Source organism: Psammomys obesus, unplaced genomic scaffold (assembly GCF_907164565.1).
Source record: "Psammomys obesus unplaced genomic scaffold, mPsaObe1.curated_primary_1811, whole genome shotgun sequence".
NCBI classification, from domain to species: domain Eukaryota; kingdom Metazoa; phylum Chordata; class Mammalia; order Rodentia; family Muridae; genus Psammomys; species Psammomys obesus.
The window spans coordinates 1,870,121-1,892,997 of NW_026596326.1; the positions used below are offsets into that span (position 1 = coordinate 1,870,121).

Consider the following 22,877-nt stretch of genomic DNA (forward strand, 5'->3'; position numbering starts at 1 on the left):
CGGAACCCAGGACTTTGAGGTGAAGAACTCAAGCTTTATCACTTTTGTTTCTGTCTTGTGAACATACCATCTAAATCCAGAAGTGAACCTATTTTTGGAGATGTAACGGCTTCAACAGTATTTCAGACAGTGGGGTGATACTTTGCATATTTCTGAGTTCTCATTCGGTTCCTGGTTTTCTTAGGGATATTTTATAAGAGAAAGAAAACAAACCTAAAATTGTTTCCGCCCGGTTTCGAACCGGGGACCTTTCGCGTGTGAGGCGAACGTGATAACCACTACACTACGGAAACTAGGCTGCTTGGGATCTGACTGGCAAGTTCCTGAATCTACGATTAGTCACCGTACCTAAACGTGCTCAGAGGATATAATCATCAATTATTTCTGACCCAAAAACTAGCAAAACAAGCAAAAAAGACACAGCAGAAATCCTCTGGGTGCCACAGGGGCATCTTTATTAATAGAGCCAGGACAGGATTCTCTCACGAACAAAAAAGCCAATTCGAGACTCTCCGCTTGGAGTGAAATTCCAGGAACACAAATCTCAAAAGCATTTTGGATGCAAATGTTAAAATGTGTGCACGGTCCATATAAAGTATTAAAATTTCAATGCATCCACAGCAGTTGGGGAATATTTTTAAAGAGAACACATGGACTTGTTTCAAAAATCAAAGGATACAGAAGGAACTACATGTTTAGGTTAAGTGTCTTTACTCCCTGGTCAGCCTTCCTAGAGAAACTACTGCCTTCAACAGAGGAGATTATGGTGGAGTAGCTAACCCTCAACTCTTACCAGATGCTAGAAAGCGTTCTGACCGCTTTACAGGACATCTTCATGAAACCCCGTGAGGCAACAGCTAGTACGAAATACAGTTAACATTGCCCTTCACACTGTTCAGCCATCCGCATTTTTTGAATCTAATGCATTCCGGAGGTTCTTCTTCACATAGCTGAAGTGTTTCATTTAATGTGGGCGTGGATATTAACAACAAATGATGGGACCGGTTGACAATTTTCAGTGCTTCCTTGCTTTGGCTGCTGGCGGTTGTTCTCTGGGACGGGGTCTCCCTGTGTAAGCCAGGTCAGACAGACCTGGAACTTGCCACAGTTCTCCTGTCTCAGCCTCCCAAGGGTAGGGCCGAAGCTCGCCGGCAAGGCTGCAGTTTCTAGAAGGGGCGTGGAGGGTGGCGCATCTCTCACCTCAGTCTTAATTGACCTCGTCAGGTCCCGCCCAAGAGCCCTCCTGGAGGGGCTCACTCCCATCCCCGACTGCGAGCCCCAAACAAACAAGTTCTGGGTCTAGAGAGGCCGGAAGTGTTGGAGGACGCCGAGCGGGCCCGCCCCTCAGCTTCCGGCACCGGTCTCGGGCGTCCCTTCTGCAGTCGTCCGTGCCTGGTCGGTAGGATGGCGTCGGGCCGCTGCGGCTGTAGCACGGAGAGCCAGGGGCTGCCCCGCGCGCACGCCACCCTCCGCCGTCTGTCCCCGCTGGCAGGGCATGGGGGCTCCTTCCGCTCTGTACGCGTTCCCCGCGGCCAGTCGTCCCCGAGACGGGGGCCTCCGCCGTCCTAGCCCTCCTGTCCCGTTCCCGCGTGTCGGCTAGAGCGTCTCCTTCTCGTTTCCTGTTGCCCCGGAGCCCGGGGCGGGGTGTGGTAGAAGGGGCGTAGCCCAACCTCGGAGGGAACTCGTGAGGTTAGGTCGTGGGTAGACGCCGGAAGCGTTGGGAGGGAGGCCGGAAGCTGGGGGGCGGGGCCAGGAAGTGCGGAGGGGCGGGGGCTTCGGAGGCCGGGGGAGCGCTGGGGCAGATTTGCACTCAGGGCCACCTGAGGTACTTGTCGGTGGTGCTCACCTCTGTCCCCTCCCCTCTCCGAGACACGACTGTCGTCTTGGGGTAGGAGACTGTGTGTGGAGAGGTGGGCTGGTCGGAGGACATTTCCTTTGGCCTCGCAGCAGGCAAGGTGTGGAGAGGCAGAGCCTGGGGTGGGGACGGGTCTTCTGGGCTTCAGAGAAGGAAGACCCCCCCGCCCCACCCCCCCGAACCCCCTCCTGCACTTCTACACTGGCTGACTGGACACTAAGATGGCTGCCGTTGCCATGACACCCAACCCTGTGCAGACCCTTCAGGAGGAGGCGGTGTGCGCCATCTGCCTCGATTACTTCACGGACCCCGTGTCCATCGGCTGCGGGCACAACTTCTGCCGAGTGTGTGTAACCCAGTTGTGGGGTGGGGAGGATGAGGAGGACAGAGATGAGTTGGATCGGGAGGAGGAGGAGGAGGACGTCGGAGAGGAGGAAGAAGTGGAGGCTGTCGGGGCGGGCGGGGGTTGGGACACCCCCATGCGAGATGAAGATTATGAAGGTGACATGGAGGAAGAGGCCGAGGAGGAAGAGGAAGGTGTGTTCTGGAGCAGCGGTTTAGGCGGGTCCAACTGGGACAACATGGACTATGTGTGGGAGGAGGAGGAGGAGGAGGAAGATCTGGACTATTACCTGGAGGACGTGGAGGAACTGAGGGGGGAAGATGAGGACGAAGAGGAGGAAGTGCTGGAGGAAGATGAGGAAGAGGAACTGGACCCAATCACCCAAATTCCGCCGCCACCTCCTGCCCCTCGGAGGTGCTTCACCTGTCCCCAGTGTCGAAAAAGTTTTCCTCGGCGGAGCTTCCGCCCCAACCTGCAGTTGGCCAACATGGTCCAGGTGATTCGTCAGATGCATCCAACCCCTGGTCGAGGAAGTCGAGTGAATGAACAGGGCATCTGTCCGAGACACCAGGAAGCCCTAAAGCTGTTCTGCGAGGTGGATGAAGAAGCCATCTGTGTGGTGTGCAGAGAATCCAGGAGCCACAAACAGCACAGTGTGGTGCCATTGGAGGAGGTGGTGCAGGAGTACAAGGTGAATACAACAGGGAAGGCAGACTTGAGTAAGGATAGAGAGGGAATAAAGGGAACCGGGGAAGGGGAATGTTGGCCCTCTTAACAAGAGTGTATGTATTAGCGAAATGATTCCCCCGTCCTAGCACTGACTTCAAGGTGGGTAAATGAGAAGGATCCTGTAACTTTGTGGCTTAAGGATAGGGGTGCTAGTGACGGGGTGCTTCAGTCCCACTCTTATTCCAGATGAATCTTAAGCCTTGTCCAGGACCAAGCCACTTCCAGGTAGAAAGAAATGGGGACCTAAAAGAACAAGTAAGGGGTTTGAAACAGGAGAACAGAAATAACTAGTGACAGACCCAAATACACTTGTCTCTTAGTGGGTCCCACCCCTGTCCTATGATTTGGCTTCAGTGGTTGGCTCTGCACCCAGTCTCATGTACTAACCGGAAAAGAGAGAGGCCTTATCACGGCAATGTTAGTTAAGATTTATAGGGCATTTTGCATGTAGTCCGTACTGTGCTGGCCACTTTCTGTATATCATTATTCACAATTTAAAGTCACTCTCTGAGCTTGATGTTTGTCATTCTCATTTTATTGATTAGGAAGCAGGTTTAAATTCTGAACACAGAGGCTTATATATTGTACAGCTCTTGTAAGCGGTAAGAGAATAATATGATCATTCTCCCCTTGGGGCATGTAGGTAGAACTACTTGGATAATTTAATTTGACTTTTCTGACATGACTGTTCTTGAAATTTAATTCTTGTTTGGTTAAATGTCTGGCTGTTTATTTCTCTAATCCTTTGAACATATCTATGAAGCAGCCAGCCTAGATAAGAACTACCTTCAGATTTGAAGCCATGAAGCTAGGAGAGGGTAGCCTCTGTATGGCTGTCCAGAGCTAAGTTGTTTGTGATTCAGTCAGTAATTTCATTCAGTCAGTAACTTCATCATCATCACCTCAGCTTTCGAGTTTAAGGCTCACATCTGATTGTCAGTTACAAGAGGAGGTTTTCAAAAGCACAGTGGGCCTCAGCATTCTGAATCAGTATATGTAGAAAACTCAACCTAAGATGGGAATTGGTTCAAGCCTCTAAACGTTCCAACCTTGGGAAAGGTGGAAGCAGGAATATCAGTTCAAGGTCATTCTTGACAATATAGCAAGGGAGAGGCCAGCCTGAGTTACTTGAGACCTGAGTTACATAAGACTTTTTTTTTCTCCCTTTTTTGAGACAGGGTTTCTCTGGGTAGCCTTGGCTGGCCTTGAACTCACAGCGATCTGCCTGCCTCTCCCTCCCTCTCCCCAAATGCTGGGATTAAAGCCATGTTCTACCAAGCTCAGCTGACTCTTATTTACTTTTTAATCAGTTCATTCATTCATTTGTTCATTCATTCCTTTTGTTTGTTTATGGCTTTTGAGATGAGGATAGCCCTTGCTGTCCTGGAACACACTATGTAGACCAAGCTAGTCTTGAACTTTCTGAGCTGCCTGCTTTTGCAGCTTTGAGCCACCACTCCTGGATTTATCATGTTTTTATTTTGTGTGAGTGAAAGCCCATGCAGAGATTAACAGGACAACTTTTGGGAATTGGTTCTTTCCTCCACATTGTAGGCTGAATGGATTGGACTTATCATCAGGCTTGGTTTACTGGCTAAACCATCTTGGCAGCTCAGAGAGCTTGTACTAAAAGAAAAGAAAAAAAGTTAAGGAGTGGTGGCACACACCTTTAATCCTAGCACCCTGGAGGCAGCAGCTGGCAGAACTCTGTGAGTTTGAGACTAGCTTGAGCTACACAGAAAGTTCTAGGTCAGCGTGGCTACATAGTGAGATCCTATCTAAAAACAAAGCCCCTGTAATATTCTATTATTACTAATATTCTGTTGGATTCAAGCTTGTAATTTCTTGTCAATTTAGAATATTAAGTGCTAAGTTTAAGCTTTTTAAATTCTAAATTGATGGAGTAGAAATGACTGATTCTACTAGTGTAGTAAAAGCAATATTATCAAAAGGCCTAATTTTGTATATACTGTTTTATAGAATGATATATTACTCCTGTTTATAATTCCTACAACCATTTGCGTAACAGTTCCCTACTCTGGGTCAGTTATCTTTGTAGTTCATGGGTCATTATCAGGATGACACTGGCAGCTTACAAAGTAGTTAGCAACTGCTGAATAAAGTTCACTGATCTTTTGCGACATGTCAGAAACTTATGCCAAGTTTGCTGTCTGAGGTTGACATTCCATTTTCTTATTGTTGTTGTTATTCTTTTTTTGGTTTTTGAGACAGGATTTCTCTTTGTAGCCTTGGCTGTCCTGGACTCAATTTGTAGGTCTGGCTTTAAACTAACAGCGATCCGACTGCCTCTGCCTCCCTGAGTGCTGGGATTAAAGGCGTAGGCCACCGCCTGGCTATCATTCTCATTTTAAAATGAGAAAGGAAGCATGGCTCACCTCAGTTCTGGTTCTGATTGGAGCTAGGCTCAAGTCCATTCTGTATTTTGCCAAAATGAAAAGAAGAGAACAAGCCATAGTAGAAGACATTGAAAAAAGAAAGAAGGAAGCATTTGTTATCCCCATCCTGGACTCTGCAGGAAAAGGACACGAGAATGGAAGCTGGTGTATCTGATTGCTCTTAGAATTGTAACTAAAAGAAGAAAGCGCCTTGTTTTTCCTGTAGCCTGTAACTGAAGGGAAAACAAAGCAACAGCTAGAGCAAAGAAACTACAAGTGGCAATCTCAGCCCCAGGGAGGTAGAAGTAGGAGGATCAGAAGTTCAAGGTTACTCTCAGCTACAACACAAGTTCCAGACTAGCCTTGGCTATATTAGACCCTGCCTCAAGAATGAAAAGTGAGGGTAAGGGCCCCTGTAATGCCCAGAAGGCACATTTGTAAATTGGTTATGCTCTGGGAGTAGTATAGACTCTCAGGTTCCTCAGGATCAGAGAGGGAGTTGGTAGGTAGAATGAGAATCATGCTCAGGAAGCTGGGTGTAAAGGAAGAACTTGGAGTAGGGAAATCCCCGGCCAAGGGAATAGCTTGGAGTCACAACTTAAAGGGATAGACAGGACAAGTGTAGGAGGTGACGCTAGAAATGTAGGTTTCATATTTTGAAAGTGGCAGAGAATCGCTTTAAGACTTTTAGCATAGGTACAGCATCTCCAGAAAAGTGTTCAGTAGGTGATTTGTAGGTGCTGAGGAAGATGGCTTATCAAGTGGAAGTGACAAAGGCAGGGACATTCATTCCTGTGGGTGGACTTCCTGTGGAGTTTAAGCCATGTGTATATCAGCTGTTTATTGAGTATAGAGTGCTGGAGCCATAAAGATCCAGCCTCTCCAGAAGGCACACACAAAGCTTAAGCATCATGTATGCAAGGGCGTGTTAGAGGCATTTATGATAGAAGGAGTGTGGGAAGGAAGGGCTTATTTGACACTCAGCAGTGGTGAGATCAGGCTTTGGATCTCCGTTGTGAGGAGGATTGGAGAGAGGCTCTGTAGGCCAGGTGCTTCTCATCATTTCCCTGACTAACCTTCCCTTTCCTGATCCTCAGGCCAAGCTACAAAGGCATGTGGAACCACTTAGGAAGCACTTAGAGGCTGTGCAGAAGATGAAGGCCAAGGAGGAGAGGCGGGTAACCGAGTTGAAGGTGGGTGATGTCTGTAAGTGGGCGCAGACTGCTTCTGTTGTCAGAGTAAGGAAGATGAGACTGCCAAATACCACAGTGACCAGATTCCCTGAGGAAAGGATAGTCAGGGCCTGGGAAGTGGGCAGATACTTTTCTAGTGATCTGAGGTGATGCACCCTTCAGAGTTAGGAAGCATGTTCTGTTGAATTATGGTATTAGTAGGGGCCTTTTCTGCTATCCCTCTTAGCTCTCAAATAATTGACAGAGACTTGTAAGATTTATTAATAAGTTTTAAGCATTATAACTGGGCAGATATTCTATTCTAAACTAATTATGCTAGTCTTGCTACCTCCCAGTCCTGTACCCTTTAATTTGCCATCTCTATCTCGCTTTGGCCTTCTGCTGCATCTCTGTGTCCTCATGGCAAATGTCTTATTGCACCTTCCTCATGGTGACTTGTCTCTCTTCTCCTCCACCTTCCTCTTTCTCTGCTTCCTCTGAGACCCTAAACACATACACACTAAGAATGGAAGTCCTACCTCCTATCTCCTTTTTCTAGTCATTGGCTGTTCAGCTTTTATTAATCAATCAGAGATAATTGGGGAGCATTGATACAGGAGATCCTTTATAGAAGTGACAGTCCCATATCCAGACTACAACCAGATCTCAGGGCACAGAAATAAGCATCTGAATACACAACGCACAAAACTGTCCCCCAACCAGTGTTCCTTTCTATTTGCAAAATGTAGACCAGCCAACCAACCTCAGCAAGCCAGGCCTCAGGTCTAAAGCTACAGAGGACACCCGGCCCTTGACTCTGGATAGCACAGAAAGCAAGTGAGCAAATCTATAGAACAGCTGCCAGAGGAGTACCACGTCCCCGGATACACAGAGATGGCAGGCAGAGCTGCCCTGAACATTAAGGTTGTGGTTGTACACTGGAAAGAAGGGCAAACTGCTGGGAAAAGGAAGAATTAGTGATCGTTGGCATTACAGAGACCTGTCCTCTTTCCCAGTGTTCTCATCCGATTTACATTTGCTTACTTCTCTCCAAGTAGTCTCACTCCCTCATCTCCTGCCGGTTTTTAGAAGGCCAGCAAGCTGTGCTGGAATGGACTGTGTCCTGTGGCGAAGCTAAGCTTAGCCATCAAATGGGGACACCCCTTTCTTCTTACCTGGTCAGAGTGTGGACCTTGCCACTTCTAGAACCCATAGTAGTGCCATCTGCACATGAGGGACTCACTGCTGAGAAATGCCAATCACAGTGTGCTATCTGGCCAGCTGCCCAAGCTGATACTTTTAGGGTCTTTGAGTTACAGAGAACGTATGCTAGGATCTGTCTTCAAGGCAGAGAGTAAAACCAATTCGATGGCTACTTTCTTACCTGCTTGATAGTTCCTTCTCCCCACCAGGCTAATTAATCTTCGTCTAGAGTAATATTAATGGAAAAAGTATGGTTATCATTCAGAATGGTCTAGCCCAGGCAAACATGTTGGGACTAGGCAGTGTTCTGTTACAGGATACTAAGTATAGGTTGTGTTCTATCTATGTCCTCCTTCAAGTTTAAATTGGAAATTAAAAAAAAAAAAAGCAACATTGCTTAACATAGAGACCCTTTTGTTTGTTTGTTTGTTTTTCCCAGATTTTTGATGCAGGGTTTCTTCTGTGTGGCTCTGTCACAATGACTGTCCTGCCTGGAATTCACTCTGTATACCAGGCTGGCCTTGAACTCACAGAAATCCACCTGCCTCTACCTCCTAAGTGCTGGGACTAAAGGTGTGTGCCACCGCTTGTTTTTGTTTTTTTGTTTATTATTATAAAGTCTTTATTTCTGCCAGACTTGGGAGGCAGGTGCAGGTGGATCTCAGTGAGTTTGAGGCCAGCCTAGCCTACATAGTGAGTTCCAGGACAATCAGACCTTGTCTCACTCCTGACCCCCAAAAGTCTTTATTCTTTATACAGTATTGTCTTAGTTACTTCTCTATTGCTGTGAAGAGATATGATGAAAAGGCAACTTATAAAGTGTTTATTGGGCCTCATGGTCTTGGGTAGAGAGGGCTAGTAGGGAATAGTGTGGGCTTTTGAAATCTCAAAGCTACCCTGGGTGACACACATCCTTCAAGGAGGCCACAGCGCCTAATCCTCCCTACTAGTTCCACCAATTGGGGCCAAGTATGGACCTAGCCTATGGTGTGTGTGGGGGGGTGGAGTCATTCTCATTCAAACTACCACAAGTCAAGTTTAACTCTTTCGTAGTTTTTACGTTGTTTTGGGTGTTATGAGACATTAAAGTATAGGGGAGGATATATGTTATTTTATATATGGGATTTGTGCATTTGCTGATTTGTGCCTCCACCAAACCCACTTGATTATCTAGGAACAACTACATCTACAAAGTATTTTACCTGTTGGCTCTAGTGCATAACCTTTACAGAAGGGTTTTCGGACTCCTAGTCTAGAGGACTTAAGTGATTGCTCTCCTCTGACAGCTGTGACTGAGAGTCAGGACGTCATTTTATAGTTCATCTTTTTGTGTATTTGTTTGTATTTTTTTGAGATATGGTTTCTATGTGTAGCCTTGGCTATCCTGGACTTACTTTGTAGACCAGGCTGGCCACAAACTCACAGAGATCTGTCTGCCTCTGCCTCCCTGAGTGGTAGAATTACAGGTGTGCACCCCCGCCCCCAGCTTTTTGTGTTTTGAGAAAGGGTTTTATATTGTAGCCAGGCTAGCTTCAGATAGGGAATAGTTCATTTGCTTCAGCCTGAAGAGTATTGGCATTATAGACATGAGCCCTCATGTCTAGCTTCACTTCAAGTTTAGCTTCCTGAATTCTCTCATTTGGTAATTTCATAAATTTCTTATCAAATACTTACCTGTGGTTGGCATTCTGCCAGCCTCTGGTGGTACCATGGCAAAGACATGCACAGGTCCTATCTGTGTGAACACACAGCATAACAGAAGAGAATGTTAAGATACTACAAAGTTGGGCATGTGGCTTAAATCTTTAACAAACTGGAGGTTGAGGCAGGAGGACTGTGAGTTTGAGGTTAGCCTGGTCTACAAAGCAGGACTCTGTTTCAGAAGCAAAACAACCTGATCAGCAAAATGGCTGAGTTGGTAAAGGTGCCTCCTACCAAGTTTGCTGACTTGTGTTCGATCCCTGGGACCCAGATAGTGGAAGGAGAGAACCAGTTCCTGCAAGTTATCCTCTGACTTCCATGCATGTGTCCCCATATAGAGCTACACAGAGAAACCTGTCTTAAGCCTCCTTGAAAAAGAAAAGAAGGGAAGAAAGGGTCTGTATATCAACCATTATTTCAGGAATTGGGCTATCTCAGTGGAACACTATAAGACTGAGCCAGGGAAAGGAACGTCTCTTTCTACTCTTAGGACTTGTTTAGAGTGAGGGATCATGAGGCTCCTTTGCCTGAGGTTGAGAGACAAAAAATGGAAAACTGTAAGTTTACCTTCCTGTATGTTCAGGTGGTGGCCTACATTTCCTTTACTTCTCTTTTTAAAAATTTTAGTGTATGGGTGTTTTGCTTGTATGAATGTATATGTATACATGTTAATGATTGGCCCCAGAGGTTGAGAGAAAGCGTTGACTCTCCTGGAAGTAGAGTCACAGACAGTTACGGCCTGACATGTGGGTGCTGGGAGTCAGACTGAAGTCCTCTGGAGAATACACAGTACTCTTAACCACAGAACTGTGTCTCCATGCCTGCCTCTGCGTCTTTCTAGAGTCAGATGAAGTCAGAGCTGGCAGCTGTGGCCTCAGAGTTTGGGCGGCTGACACGCTTTCTGGCTGAAGAGCAAGCAGGACTAGAACGGCGCCTCCGGGAGATGCACGAAGCTCAGCTGGGAAGAGCAGGAGCAGCAGCCAGTCGTCTTGAGGAGCAGGCTGCCCAGCTAAGCCGCCTGCTTGCTGAGGCCCAGGAACGGAGCCAACAGGGGGGCCTGCGGCTACTGCAGGTAAGGACCGTCCCCTGCGCCCTTCTGCTCCCTTTTTGTTCTGTCAGGCTGTACTCCCCAACCACTGCCCACAAGGGTCTGTTCCTCACTGGGAAGAACTCTTAACACTTTTAATGTGAAGATGAGACATTTTTTGAGGCTGGTGACAGTATTGAATGTATGTGTGTGCCAGTCAGACCTAAAGAAGGCAGGTTCAGTTGCTAGAGGTACTCTAGATGGCTTGAGAAAAGTGCCTGGCTCTGACTGAAAATTCTGTTCTTGGGGCTCATGGCAGGAGATGGATTAGGTCTGGTAGTAGCAGGGTGTTTGATAAGTATTCTTGTTTATTGTGAGCCTGTTCGTGGTCAGACCTTTCTCTAGGAAGACTGGGAGAGAGAGCAGTGATCCCTGTGCAGCTGACACTTTGTTTCTCTTTTTCCCTCTCCCTCTTTTCCCCTCTGTTATTCCCAGGACATCAAGGAGACTTTCAATAGGTGTGTTCCCACTCTGCCCTTTGTGACCTAGTAGTGTCTGGTCCCCATTCCTGCCTCTCTGAGACTTCCTTTCCTTTTTCCCTTCCTTTCTCCTTCCCTCCCACTGTCTCTCCTCAGGTCCTAAGTTTCTGCTTCTTAGAGCTCCCCCCCCACCCACCCCGCCCCATTCTTCCCCCTTTAGCGTTTGTTCTTTACTCTGGGAATATCATGCTCCCACCCCCTCCCTGGTCCCCCTCCTCCAGGTGTGAAGAGATACAGTTGCAGCCCCCAGAGATTTGGTCTCCTGACCCATGCCAACCCCATAGCCACGACTTCCTGACTGATGCCATCGTGAGGAAGATGAGCCGGATGTTCTGTCAGGCTGCAAGAGGTAGGGAGGTCAATGGCCTTCCTTTGCCATTCCTTTTACAGACCTAAGATGAGGTTCTGAGGGAAGTTTGGGGAGCTGGGATGGAGTAGGCTATTGGAGGCTACTCTGAGGTGAGGGTTCAAGCCAAGAGGTGTTTCCATGGTGGCCCAGCTGAGTTTTGGGTAGGTGAGGTGGAAAGTCAGGGACTGGAAAGCCAACAGTGTTAAAGAGAATTAGGGTGAAGTTAGAGTCCATAGATGCTGAGCTTGGACTCTGTTTAGGGTGGGTGCTAGGAAGAGTTGGATGGGTTAGGAGAGGAGGATAGTGTGGAGCCTGAGAGGGTAAGGTGTATTTGTTGTATTGCCTTTCCCTTTACAAGTGGACCTGACGCTGGACCCTGACACAGCTCATCCAGCCCTGATGCTGTCCCCTGATCGTCGTGGGGTCCGCCTAGCAGACCGTCGGCAGGAGGTTCCTGAACATTCCAAGCGCTTCTCAGCTGACTGCTGTGTACTGGGGGCCCAGGGCTTCCGCTCTGGTCGGCACTACTGGGAAGTAGAGGTGGGTGGGCGGCGGGGCTGGGCAGTTGGTGCTGCCCGTGAATCAACCCATCATAAAGAAAAAGTGGGTTCTGGGGGTTCTTCTGTTAGCAGCGGAGATGCCAGCTCCTCACGCCATCACCATCGTCGCCGCCGCCTTCACCTGCCTCAGCAGCTCCTGCTCCAGCGGGAAGTGTGGTGTGTGGGCACCCACGGCAAACGATACCAAGCACAGAGCTCAACAGAGCAGACACTGCTGAGCCCATGCGAGAAACCACGGCGCTTTGGCGTGTACCTGGACTATGAGGCTGGGCGCCTGGGCTTCTACAATGCAGATACCTTAGCCCACGTGCACACCTTTTCAGCTGCCTTCCTTGGCGAGCGAGTCTTCCCTTTCTTCCGGGTGCTTTCCAAGGGTACCCGAATCAAGCTTTGCCCTTGATTAGCCTGCCACCCGCAGGGGCCCCCTCTGGTTGCCACTGGGGGGGCGGGTGGTGGTGGATGGTTGCCCAATATATTTGGGAGCTCAGGCTCCTCCCACTGTTTGTTACTGAGTTGCTTCCTGCTCCCCCTTGAACCCAGGCTGCTTCTCCCTCTAGGAGCCAAAAAAAAAAAAAAAAAAAAAAAACACGCCTCCTAGGTTTCCTCCAGCTCAGTTTCTCTCAACTAATTTGTCTGACAAGGTCTGCATGGGTCCCTGATAATCAACAGCTGCCTGACCTTCCCTCCCTGTCTACCTAGCTCAGTCCAGCCCTGGGTCCCAGTGTTTTGGAGTAGGGGGATGAACAGAGATCATAAATCTCATTCCACAACTTCCTTTTTCCCCACCTCTACTCTTCAGGCTGTTATTTCTGAGGCTGGAGGGTTTGGATAAGACTTACTTATTCCAATTCCATGTTTTGGTGCAGGCTTCAGCTGAGGGATTTTGGAAGCTTTGTGGGGAGTCAAGTTGGGCAAAAGGGTAGAGCTGTGTAAAGTCTACTTTTTCTTGGGGGAGTAGGAACTCTTTTTAAGCTTTCCTTCCATCCCCAATTTCTACCTCCATAGACTGGCCAGACTTTAGCTGCAGTGAGATCTGGAATGGTCAACATGACACCACATACCATTACATCACCCAATAAATTATTTTCTCTGTATCTTAGTTTTCTTATTTAGGAGGGCATGCCCCTCAGACCTCCAACCCCCTACTGCCAGGCTCTTTACTGGCAGTAAATTTCGGTTTCTGGCCTCTCTCCATGCCTTTTAGTTCCATTGGTAAACCCTGTTGGGGAGTATGGGACAGGGGTCTGGATCCTTTGGAGAGCCTTGGGTATAATCTATTTTTCTAGTAACCCCCTGCCTTCTGTCACTTAACAGCTTTTGTCCTCCGCTTTGGTGGCTGAGGTCAATTCATGTTCTTTGGGGAAAGGTGGGTTGCATTGCAAAAAAAATAAAGTTTATTTGCTTCTTTTGTGAAGTCTTCTTTAAAAGCAGGGGCTGGCTGTGCTTTCCCATTGACAGCCTTGGAGCTGGCTAGCTAGGCCCCTCACCCTTCCTGTTTAGCTGTCAACAACTGAGACAGTTGTCTGGACCAGGACAAAGCCGCCTCCAAATAATGGTTCTTGGTGCATTCTGCCACACAACATGCATATCCAGCCCAGTCCTAAGGACGTCTGGCTCCAGCACCCTTTATCGGCTTATGACTTGATCCCCAGTGTGAAGAGTTTGCCTGTCTGCTCAACTTACAGGTTAAATGGGCTTCAGCTAAGGCAACTAGGGGGCTAGTTTGATGCCTTAGGGGTTAGGAACACCGAACTATGTGACTTACTTCCAAGGGATCTGAGACAAACACACACACATGCAGGCAGGCACAACACTAATGCACATTAAAAAAAAAAATGTCATCAAGGAAGGCAGGAGTGGACAGCCAGGGCCACATAGTTAAAACTATCTCAAGGAGATGGCTCCATGGTTTAGAGCTTGGGCTGTTGTTCTTCCAGCCCAGCACCCACATACAGCTAGCTTATAGCTCCATTTCCAGGTAACATAACACCCTCTGGAACAGAGATAAAGGAAAGAGGAATGTGGGCCAAGTGGGACAGTAGTATGTGTTAATGTAGCTTTAAGGAGGGTTGGCCAGGATGCAGGAACACACATACCCATATTACCAAAGGAAGAAGCGTCACTTGAATGAACGTGACAGACTGCTTTGGTTTAAGTTATTGTGCCTTGCTCACCAGGCAAGCAAGAGTACCTCCTAAAAATCATAGCTGAAGCCAGTTTCAGAAAGCCAGTTTTATTTCAAAGACTCTGTCATAAACTTTTAGCGGGTACCGATAGTCACCTGCCACACTCGCACCAGGTTGTCAGTATAGCCAGCAAACAGAGTCTGTAAGAGAACGACAATGGGGTCACCACATGTCCAAAGAACTTAGGACGCCCTCTCTTCTGACATGTTAAGTTTATGTTGCTAGAGGCAGCAGCCTGCTATACTGCTTCAGACATTCTAAAGCCCCCTCCAGTTTAAAGGTTAATTAACTCCGTACCATTTTTCCTCAGAAAGAAACAGACACAGCATTCTCTGTATCGACTTAGTCTACCTTAAATCGGCCTGGTTCACCGTTCTGTTTATGTTAGCAATATTAGACTGAAGAGCAAGGGAGCCAAGCTGTGAAATGAGCTGGTGGACTGATGCACTCACCTGGCCATCGGCAGACCATGCCAGAGAGGTGCACTGGGGTGGCTCTGCCTTGCTGCTGGTGCTGATGACTTCTTGTTTCAGTTCATCTACAATGATCTTGCCCTCCAAGTCCTGAACAGACCAAAACCAGTTTAAGGACACCCATTACACCTACACCATGACTCTTGGAACCCCCTCAGTGGAGCTGGCAGGATGGCACTACATGTGGAAGTGCTTTGCTTCAACCCTAGTAACTATGGAGACAAGATTTGCCTGGCCCCCTAACATGTACCACACCATGCATATACCTAGATACCAAAAAACTATTCTAGCCTGTACTCAGCCACCAAACAACAACAAAAAACCCAAAGCAACCCACCCCAAACAAAACACTTCTTGGGGCCTGGAGGCTCAGGTCTCTAATCTTTGCTACTTGGGAGGTAGGACTGCCAACTTCAAGGTCTGATCACAGAACAGTGCAAATTGACCCTTAAAAGTAAATGTTATATACACAGGAATCACTTATAGCCCAGTCTGGTGCTGCACACCTCGTATTCCATACTCATGAGGTAGAAGCAGATTATCTGTGAGCTCCCCGAGGCCAGCCTACGTAGTATAGCTGTCTACAAAGATCACTAAATTGAACCCAGCTGTTACTAGCAGCATAGGGAAGGACTCTTAACTGATACACATGGGGAGTCCCCTTCAATAGGTAGATGCTATTCACCCAGTGTGGCAAATTGTTAAAAAGGGGGGGGGGGCGCGCATAAGGGGGGTTACCCACCTCAGCACTGATGCAATCTACTGAGAAAGCTTTACTTCTACCAGTTAAGTCAATGTGCTGTGCAACAGACCACACTTACCCAGATCTTGATACTGGGGCCAGTAGCCGCACAGAGCCAGTAGCGGTTGGGGCTAAAGCACAAGGCATTGATGATGTCCCCGCCATCGAGTGTGTACAGGTGCTTGCCTTCATTGAGATCCCACAGCATAGCCTGGCCATCCTGGACAGGAAAAAAAGGTGTTAGTTATCAGGACAGATTCTATCTGTTCGTGATCTTAAGCCTTTCCTTTCAATGGACAATACCTTAGAAACTGCACCAAACCCCAACTTTAAAAAGCAAACTTCTTTGGTATACTTTTCTTCATTATTTTAAAATAATGCTTAGAAAAACTCCCACACAGTTTAGTGCATGCTACCAGAGAAGCAATCTTTATAAAGGGGACAAGTCCAAATACCTTGCCTCCAGAAGCACAGAGGGACCCATCTGGAGAGACCGTTACTGTGTTTAGATAGCCAGTGTGGCCAATGTGGTTGGTCTTCAGCTTGCAGTTAGCCAAATTCCACACCTAGAAAAACAGGACTTCACAGGTGACCAGGGTTAACAACAAAGGCATGACATCCTCTTTCAAGCTTGTCTGAGGTTGGACACGGACCTTTAATCCCAGCCCAGGAGGCAGGTGGATCTCTGTGAGTTCAAGGCTGGCCTGGTCTACAAAACTGAGTCCAGGATAGCCAGGGCTCTTTTAAACATATAATCCTTGCCTTGAAAAATCTAAAAACAAAAACCCTAAATATAGACCCAACAGTTGAGTGGCTGAAACAGGAGAACTACACATTTGAGGCCTGCCTGGATGACACAAGCCAGCCAGATAAGAGTGTGGAACCTGGCCTCAAAGACAAACCATCAAAAGCCAGTGTCAAGCTCATGTGCACAACACTCCAGGCTGAATGCATTACCACCCAGGGACTGAGAACACATCTGCATCTAACAGGGCTGTGCTCATGCTCACCTTGACCAGCTTGTCCCACCCACACGAGACGATGATGGGGTTGCTGCTGTTCGGGGAGAAGCGGACACAGGACACCCATTCCGAATGACTCTCATCCTACAGAAGATGCAGGGGAAGGTAAGCATGAAGTCTCCCTCAGACTATAGCATCCTGTACTCACTTCCCCCAAACCTTAGTCTTTACTTCAGACCAACAGAGCAGCTGAAGACATTTGCTGTCAGGCCTGCTGACACTTCCTGCAGCTGTAGGATGCCTCCAGTGTTTACCCACTCCTCATGGAGCACACAACCAGGCGCAGCTCAGAAACAGCCTCTGGATTTCAGCACTGCAGCTCAGATGGCATGTTGGAGTCATCACTGCCCGCCTGACTTGTAGCCCCTAGCGTATCTCCAGGAGGTAGGTGAGATTTAACATCATCTAACCCCTAGGGCAGTAACACTTGGGTATCTGCCCATGCGCCTAGTGCCCGCTCTGTTGATGGCCTTGCTTTGGGTTTCCAGCCCTCAACATGGCAAGAGAAAACCAATTCCTCTAAGCATCATGCCACTCATGAGGCAACATGCATAACAACAGTAAAAGCCCACCAAAATCCCAGGACAAACATAAGAAAAAGCTAAAGAGCTGGGTGGTGAGATACAGCTTTAATCCCAACACCCAGGAGGCAGATCACTCCAGGCCAACCAGGCATGCAGAATGATGAACCCATCTCAAGGGGTGGGAGACAATCTCAACACGTAGTTCCTGCCATCCTCATCACTTTACCTGGACAGTGTACTTGCAGACACCCAGGGTATTCCATAACTTGATGGTTTTGTCTCGGGATCCAGAGACAATCTGGCGGTTGTCAGAGGAGAAGGCCACACTCAGCACATCCTTGGTATGGCCTACAAATCGTCTTGTGGTGGTGCCCCTGAGAGAGAGAACCTGGTCACTTTCTAGACAAATTTTATCCCTTTACAGTTAGATCTAACTTCATTCTTGTCCAAGTAGGCCCCATCATTCCACACAGCCCACGTGGGGCTCAGAACCTACCATTAGCCCACACCTGACATGTTACAGAGAACCCATTCAGAATTGCAGGACATGTCCTCATTCCCTGTGGGGATTGGTTGACAATGTCGACTTGTCATCACTAGGATCCTCTGTGACATCTGCCAAATGCCCATCTACAACAACCTTCAAACTAAGACACTCAACAGCCCGTGCCCCGTAAAAAAAAAAAGGCTCAACTACATCAACCCAGCAGCTCCAAGGGAAGAGGCCAAACCCCCAAAATCTTGCCTCACCCGCCACAAAAAGACTTATTTCTAGTGGGATTCCTAAGAAATCTATCTCAATTTTGCCCAGGTCTCCCCCAAGGTCCCAAGGCAGCTACTTGCGTTGTGAGATCCCAGAGGCGCAGCGTTCCATCCCAGGAGCCGGAGAGGGCAAACTGACCATCAGAGGAGATGACGACATCGCTGACAAAGTGGGAGTGACCCCTCAGAGCTCGCTGTGGTATGCCATAGTTGGTCTCATCCCTGGTCAACTTCCACATGATGATGGTCTTGTCTAAAGACGATGGTAAAGGCAAAGAAATCCCTTCAGGACCCCAAAGCCTACTTACTGTGCACAACTCACAGTGTCCTATGGTTACTGGTGCAGTAAAGGAACACCTACATTGAGCGGGAGACTTCAAGTTATAAAAGGGCTCATTCTAGAATACAGAGAGAGGAGGGCACATTTAAGATGTAATCTGAGGCTGTGGGGTACCACATTTCCTTGGACTGGGGTTCAACATAAACGTATTTAATGTGCACTACTTGTGTATATGGTTTAAAGATGGGCTTTGGGGTTGATCTAACAAGTCTGTATCATTAATAAAATAGCGGGTCAAGAAATAACTGCAGCCTTATATATGAATCGACAATTCCACAACAGAATGGTTCATCATTATCTCCTGTAACTAGTCACGGAGGGACTGCAAATCACCATGTGAGTTCTGAAAAAACCAACCCCAGCCATATCCATCGATCCTGCCCAAGAGTAATACAACAGTAGCACTGTCATCTGGGTGCAGGAGTTGGGAGTGTCAGACACAATCCTGGCCACGAACTGGTTCACACTGTACAGAAATGGGTAAAAAGCCCCATAAGCCTCCCATTAGGCAAGAGAGTGTGAACATAAAATCGGGTAAGGAGAACCCGGGAGGGGAAAAACACGACGGAAGTATTATGAAAAGTAAAAAAAAGCATTAAGTCACAAGGGAAAAATAAGCCTCGGGCAGGACAGACCAGTCAGGAGGTCTGGGGAACAAGGAACCTCGGAATTTACCCCTGGTCTACAGAGTTTAGGGCCAGGCGGCAGCGGCTCAGAAACAGCCTCTGGATTTCAGCAAAGCCAAGTCAGATGGCATGTTGGAGTCATCATTGTTCTGCCTGGCTTGTGGCCCCGAAACTACTTCTCCAGAAGACAAGGGGAAGACTTAGAATCACCACCCCCCCCCCCCTTTTTTTTTTCTAGGGCAGTTATGCGACACGTTTCCGCTCATGTGCGAAGGGTCGCCCTGGCTGGGGCCCAGGCTCGGGTCTGCACGCCCCACCAACCCCGGGGTGAAAGAATGGACTGAGCCGGCCACCCCCGCGCGACACTCGCGAAGCCACGAGCCGTGCCGTCCCCGGGACACCGGCGCGCTTCAGCCCGGCAGGCAGCCCGTACCTCGAGACGCCGACAGGATCATGTCCGGGAACTGCGGAGTGGTGGCGATCTGCGTCACCCAGCCGTTGTGGCCCTTGAGGGTTCCACGAAGGGTCATCTGCTCGGTCATGACTGCGGCTGATGCGAGTGTCGCCGCAGCGACAAGGATGGCACCGGATAGCTCGGAGAGCCAAGCACCACGGCGCCTGCCACCGCGGCCCCGTGGAGGAAAAGAAAGAGAGACCTCCGCCGGAACCGGAAATACCGAGAGAACAAGGCGGGGACTCCCAGGATTCACCGCTGCGGAAGCACAGCGGCACCCGGTTGTGGGGGGAACCGGGTGAAGTGCGCCGCGGTATCATCGTTTTTCTCTGCCACGGAACGCAATTCGGCAGCGTTGTTCAAATGGGTTCTGGAGCCGGATGTACCACGCTTTTAGAAGGGCTGCTCGGAAGGTCGCAGCCCGCCCTGGAAGCAGAGAGGCGGCCGACCCACCGCAGTCCTGCAGCGGCTTCCCCTGCCCCTGTGTGGCGGAGACGGAGCTCCGCCCTTTCCGCTTCGTTTTCGGGTCCTCGGTTGGGGCCGCCGACTCAGCCTGACTTAAGGCAGTACAGTTAAAACTGCGACTTGAAGGCATGTGCCATCGGGTCTTGCCTCTTCTTTTTGAACGCAGTTTCATGTGGTGAAGGCTAGACTTAAACTGGCTGTGTAGCCAAAGATGATTTTGAACTCCTGATCCTCCTGCTTCTGTCTCGCAAGTGCTGCGATTGTAACAGGCGAGGATAGAGAGGAAGAACTGGGTTTAGATTTCTGGGGATTGTGCTGAAAGCCCTTTCTGTGGTTCTGACAACCCCACAGAAAAGAATGCTTGTCTGTGTAGCAAGAGGGACAGGGAAGCAGAGGAATACTCATAACCTGGCAACCCGATGACCTTTCCCTTAACACTTGTTTAACTATGTACTGTCCCCTTGTGTTACAGATCACTCGTTAAGTTTTTGTAATTTTACCTCTTGAAACATTATTTCTGTCTGAGTGCGCTTGTGCTTGCAACAGTGCACAGGTGGAAGTCAGGAGTTTTCTCTCCTGCCTTGTGGGTTTGCTACAGGTGACTTTACCTCTTGCTCAGTTCCTACATTTTTAAAAAGGGACACAGGTCAGGGTGGAAGCAACCACTAATATCAATGTGAACTAAAGGATACATTTATCTATTTATTTTAGTGATATGGATGCTAGGAAAGTGCCTTATGGAGTTACGTTTACTCCCATCTCCCAACCTTGTTCAGCTTTTGTTCTTTTTTGAAAGAGTCTCACTACGTGGAAGATACGGCTGGCCTGGAACTCAAAGAGTTCTGAGTGCTGGGAATGCTGGGATCAAAGGAATTCGTCACCATGTTCAACCTTGTTTAATTTTTGATACATTCTGGATGGTTATAGCTCATAACCATCTATAATGAAATCTGGTGTCCTTATGCATACAGGCAGAACGCTGTATACATAATAAATAAATCTTTAAAAAAAAGAAAGAAAAAGTGACAAATCAGAGACGATTTAACAAATTGGATACTCCCAACTCTGAGGAGAAGAGAGAGGAAAGGAAAGGGAAGCTACTTAAGGGGCAGTGCAGACAGAAAGGAGAATTTATTATTATCTTTTTAACCAGGACAGTAGTAGATAGGCTGCAGAGAGAGAACGCAGGTAATGACCAAATGAGCCAGAGAATGAGAAGGAGTCAGAAAAATAGAGCAGATCACTGGAGTTAGTGTGAGGTCACACGGAGGAATTCAGAGGCTGAGGGAAAAGCAAAAGTGAATAAATCATCTGGTTCAACTCAGTACAGCTGAGTTGAACCAGCCAGCCCAGGGCTCAGTAAGAACTTGAAAGGATGAGCTTATTCAGCAGTAAGTCTCAGAGGTGAAAAATGTTCTAGGCCTATTGTAGGGAAGATAGAAGCATCCAGGACTAGGCGTAGGTTAGCAGATGGAGGTAGTAATTCCAAACAACCACTGAAACAGGAGAATAAAAAGTCCCCTTTACACTCACCCACTAAAGCTGAGCATCTCTTCATCAATTGCTTTCTGAAGTATTGGCAAATGTGCATAGTTTAGGCCAGGAAACCCTGACTCTGAGGAGGAATCAGTAGATTTGACTCTTGGTCCACAAATATTTCCAGGTTCTTCTAGCAGAGCCACTTTCTAGCTGCAGGATATTTGAGTATCAGCCATGCTTCTCCCAAAACATGCCTGCAAACCTTGGGAATGATTTCTGGCTTTTTTCTAACCCACTGGTCATATCCTCCAATCATTCAGAGAAGGGAAGCCTATTGAATACCCTTCTCTCTCACACACACACTCACAAACACACATTAGGGCTTGGGGAAAAGATTCAGAGTTAGCCCATACCATGTTGGCAGAACCCTTTCTGGCAGTGCCCACCATTCCTGGCCTGATGTTCACCGTGTGTCATCATGTGTTGTCTTAACCTCTGCGCTGTGCCTTCTCTTGTGTCCTCATGGACTGCTTCCATTCCGCATAAAGGAAGCATCCCTTGAGAAACTGGAAAGGCTTCTAAGAGAGCCCATGTCTTCCTTTTGTAGATGCCCACAGGCTGTCCTGAAGGAGCACTGTGACCTTGGGCTCCACTCGCCTTTGCCAGCATTCAGCGCTCTGGAGGTGGGGGCTCTTTGTAGATAAGTGAGGGATTGACGGGTGTGTGGTCAGGATCAGTCAGCCAAAGCGCTGGGCAGATGGCATTCCATGCTTGAAGATAATGCCCAAGCCCTTCTGGCTACGCAGATTCCTGGTGACTGTTTTCATCAGGCCCCTGCATGGTCATAACCCATCATTTTCCTCCACACAACCCTTTACACATTACTTGTCTGCCCAGAAGGCCCTCTACATTCTACGTTCCTCACAGCTAAAACTAAACCTCCTTGAATCTCACCTCAGGTTGCCAGGAAGTGTTTGGTGACACCCAAGTCAAGGATAGGTTCCTTTGGTGCTCTCATGGCCATGCTTGTAGTCACTGGTCCTAAGCTCAAGCTCAACACATGCCTACTGGACTCTTCCGGCTTCCTTTATTTGTGTCCTGGGGACAGGACTGCTCTATGTCTGCCCACATTTTGTGTTCCCAGCGCCGTGTTGAGGACTTAGCCTGCAAGAAGATCCTAGTCTTCATGGTGAGACTTACAGGCTTACTTTTAAATGTCAAAGGAATGGTGTTCCAGAGAGAGGGGTCAGCATGGGTGCAGTTTTGGCTTTGAGAGCTTAGGTAGAAGACAGTGAAGGTATTTGTTGCTGAAGAGTCAGAATTTTGTCCTGAAGTCTCAGGTAGTCTCTTCAGGTGAAGAGCTGAGAGGCTCTAGACTTGATAGTTTTTCATAAAATCTGAACAATGGAACTGTTTCTGTTTTCCAAGGCAGGGTTTCTTTGTGTAGACCTCATTGTCCTGCAACTCCAACTGTAGACCAAGCTGGCCTTGAATTCACATTCACAGAGAGCCCTCTGCCTCTGCCTCCCTAGTGCCAGGATGCCACCACCAGGTGGCGCACCACCGCCGCCACCCGGCAGCAGTCACCTTAGGTGGGTGCTAGCGGAAGGTGTGCTCAGTGTTTCCGCCGTAGATGTTTAGTCCCAAAGCCAAAATGAGAGAGAGATTGGGTGCAGTCGGGGAGGGGAAAGATAAACATCTGGAACTGCAAAGCAAACACCCCCACTCTGGCTTAATTTTTCATATTTAGAGACGCAATATGTTCAGGATGGCTCAAGTGGCCCTTGGGGTGGAATGCATTCAGGAATGCAAACACACACTCTCTTGTGCACCATGGTATGCACGTACAGGTCAGAGAACAGATTCTCTCCATTTACAACGTGGGCTCTGGCAACAGAACCCAGGTTGCCAGGCTTGGCTGCAAACAACT

General features: G+C 48.3%; 2 protein-coding genes and 4 non-coding genes across 6 annotated transcripts; 1 reads left to right on the plus strand and 5 right to left on the minus strand.

Moving 5' to 3' along the window:
- Positions 1–220: 220 nt before the first annotated feature.
- On the minus strand, positions 221–293 carry Trnav-cac (transfer RNA valine (anticodon CAC)). Its single transcript has one exon. It is a non-coding gene; the product is annotated as a tRNA-Val (tRNA).
- Positions 294–1,756: 1,463 nt separating this feature from the next.
- Trim41 (tripartite motif containing 41) lies at positions 1,757–13,280 on the plus strand. Its single transcript, XM_055597124.1, has 6 exons — positions 1,757–2,889; positions 6,421–6,516; positions 10,241–10,471; positions 10,922–10,944; positions 11,187–11,314; positions 11,673–13,280. Exons 1-6 carry the CDS (start codon positions 2,077–2,079, stop codon positions 12,272–12,274), a joined length of 1,893 nt encoding a protein of 630 aa, XP_055453099.1. The 5' UTR covers positions 1,757–2,076; the 3' UTR covers positions 12,275–13,280.
- Positions 13,281–14,087: 807 nt separating this feature from the next.
- Positions 14,088–19,216, minus strand: Rack1 (receptor for activated C kinase 1). Its single transcript, XM_055597208.1, has 8 exons — positions 18,983–19,216; positions 17,665–17,836; positions 17,048–17,195; positions 16,286–16,381; positions 15,731–15,841; positions 15,355–15,495; positions 14,513–14,623; positions 14,088–14,200 (listed from the first exon to the last, which is right to left on the minus strand). The coding sequence occupies exons 1-8, from the start codon at positions 19,089–19,091 to the stop codon at positions 14,135–14,137; spliced, it is 954 nt and encodes a 317-aa protein (XP_055453183.1). The 5' UTR covers positions 19,092–19,216; the 3' UTR covers positions 14,088–14,134.
- Positions 16,581–16,648, minus strand: LOC129669118 (small nucleolar RNA SNORD95). Its single transcript, XR_008719001.1, has one exon. It is a non-coding gene; the product is annotated as a small nucleolar RNA SNORD95 (small nucleolar RNA).
- Positions 17,347–17,425, minus strand: LOC129669117 (small nucleolar RNA SNORD96 family). Its single transcript, XR_008719000.1, has one exon. It is a non-coding gene; the product is annotated as a small nucleolar RNA SNORD96 family (small nucleolar RNA).
- On the minus strand, positions 18,632–18,700 carry LOC129669119 (small nucleolar RNA SNORD95). The gene has a single exon (XR_008719002.1). It is a non-coding gene; the product is annotated as a small nucleolar RNA SNORD95 (small nucleolar RNA).
- Positions 19,217–22,877: the final 3,661 nt, after the last annotated feature.

Excerpts from the sequence above, each read along its gene's own strand:
- Trim41 (XM_055597124.1), top strand. The coding sequence starts at position 2,077 with ATGGCTGCCGTTGCCATGACACCCAACCCTGTGCAGACCCTTCAGGAG. Across the intron at positions 6,517-10,240 it reads GGCGGGTAACCGAGTTGAAG|AGTCAGATGAAGTCAGAGCT; the intron begins GTGGGTGATGTC and ends GCGTCTTTCTAG. Across the intron at positions 11,315-11,672 it reads GTTCTGTCAGGCTGCAAGAG|TGGACCTGACGCTGGACCCT; the intron begins GTAGGGAGGTCA and ends TCCCTTTACAAG.
- Rack1 (XM_055597208.1), bottom strand. The coding sequence starts at position 19,091 with ATGACCGAGCAGATGACCCTTCGTGGAACCCTCAAGGGCCACAACGGC. Across the intron at positions 16,382-17,047 it reads TCTGCAAGTACACTGTCCAG|GATGAGAGTCATTCGGAATG; the intron begins GTAAAGTGATGA and ends CATCTTCTGTAG. Across the intron at positions 14,624-15,354 it reads GCCCCAGTATCAAGATCTGG|GACTTGGAGGGCAAGATCAT; the intron begins GTAAGTGTGGTC and ends TGGTCTGTTCAG.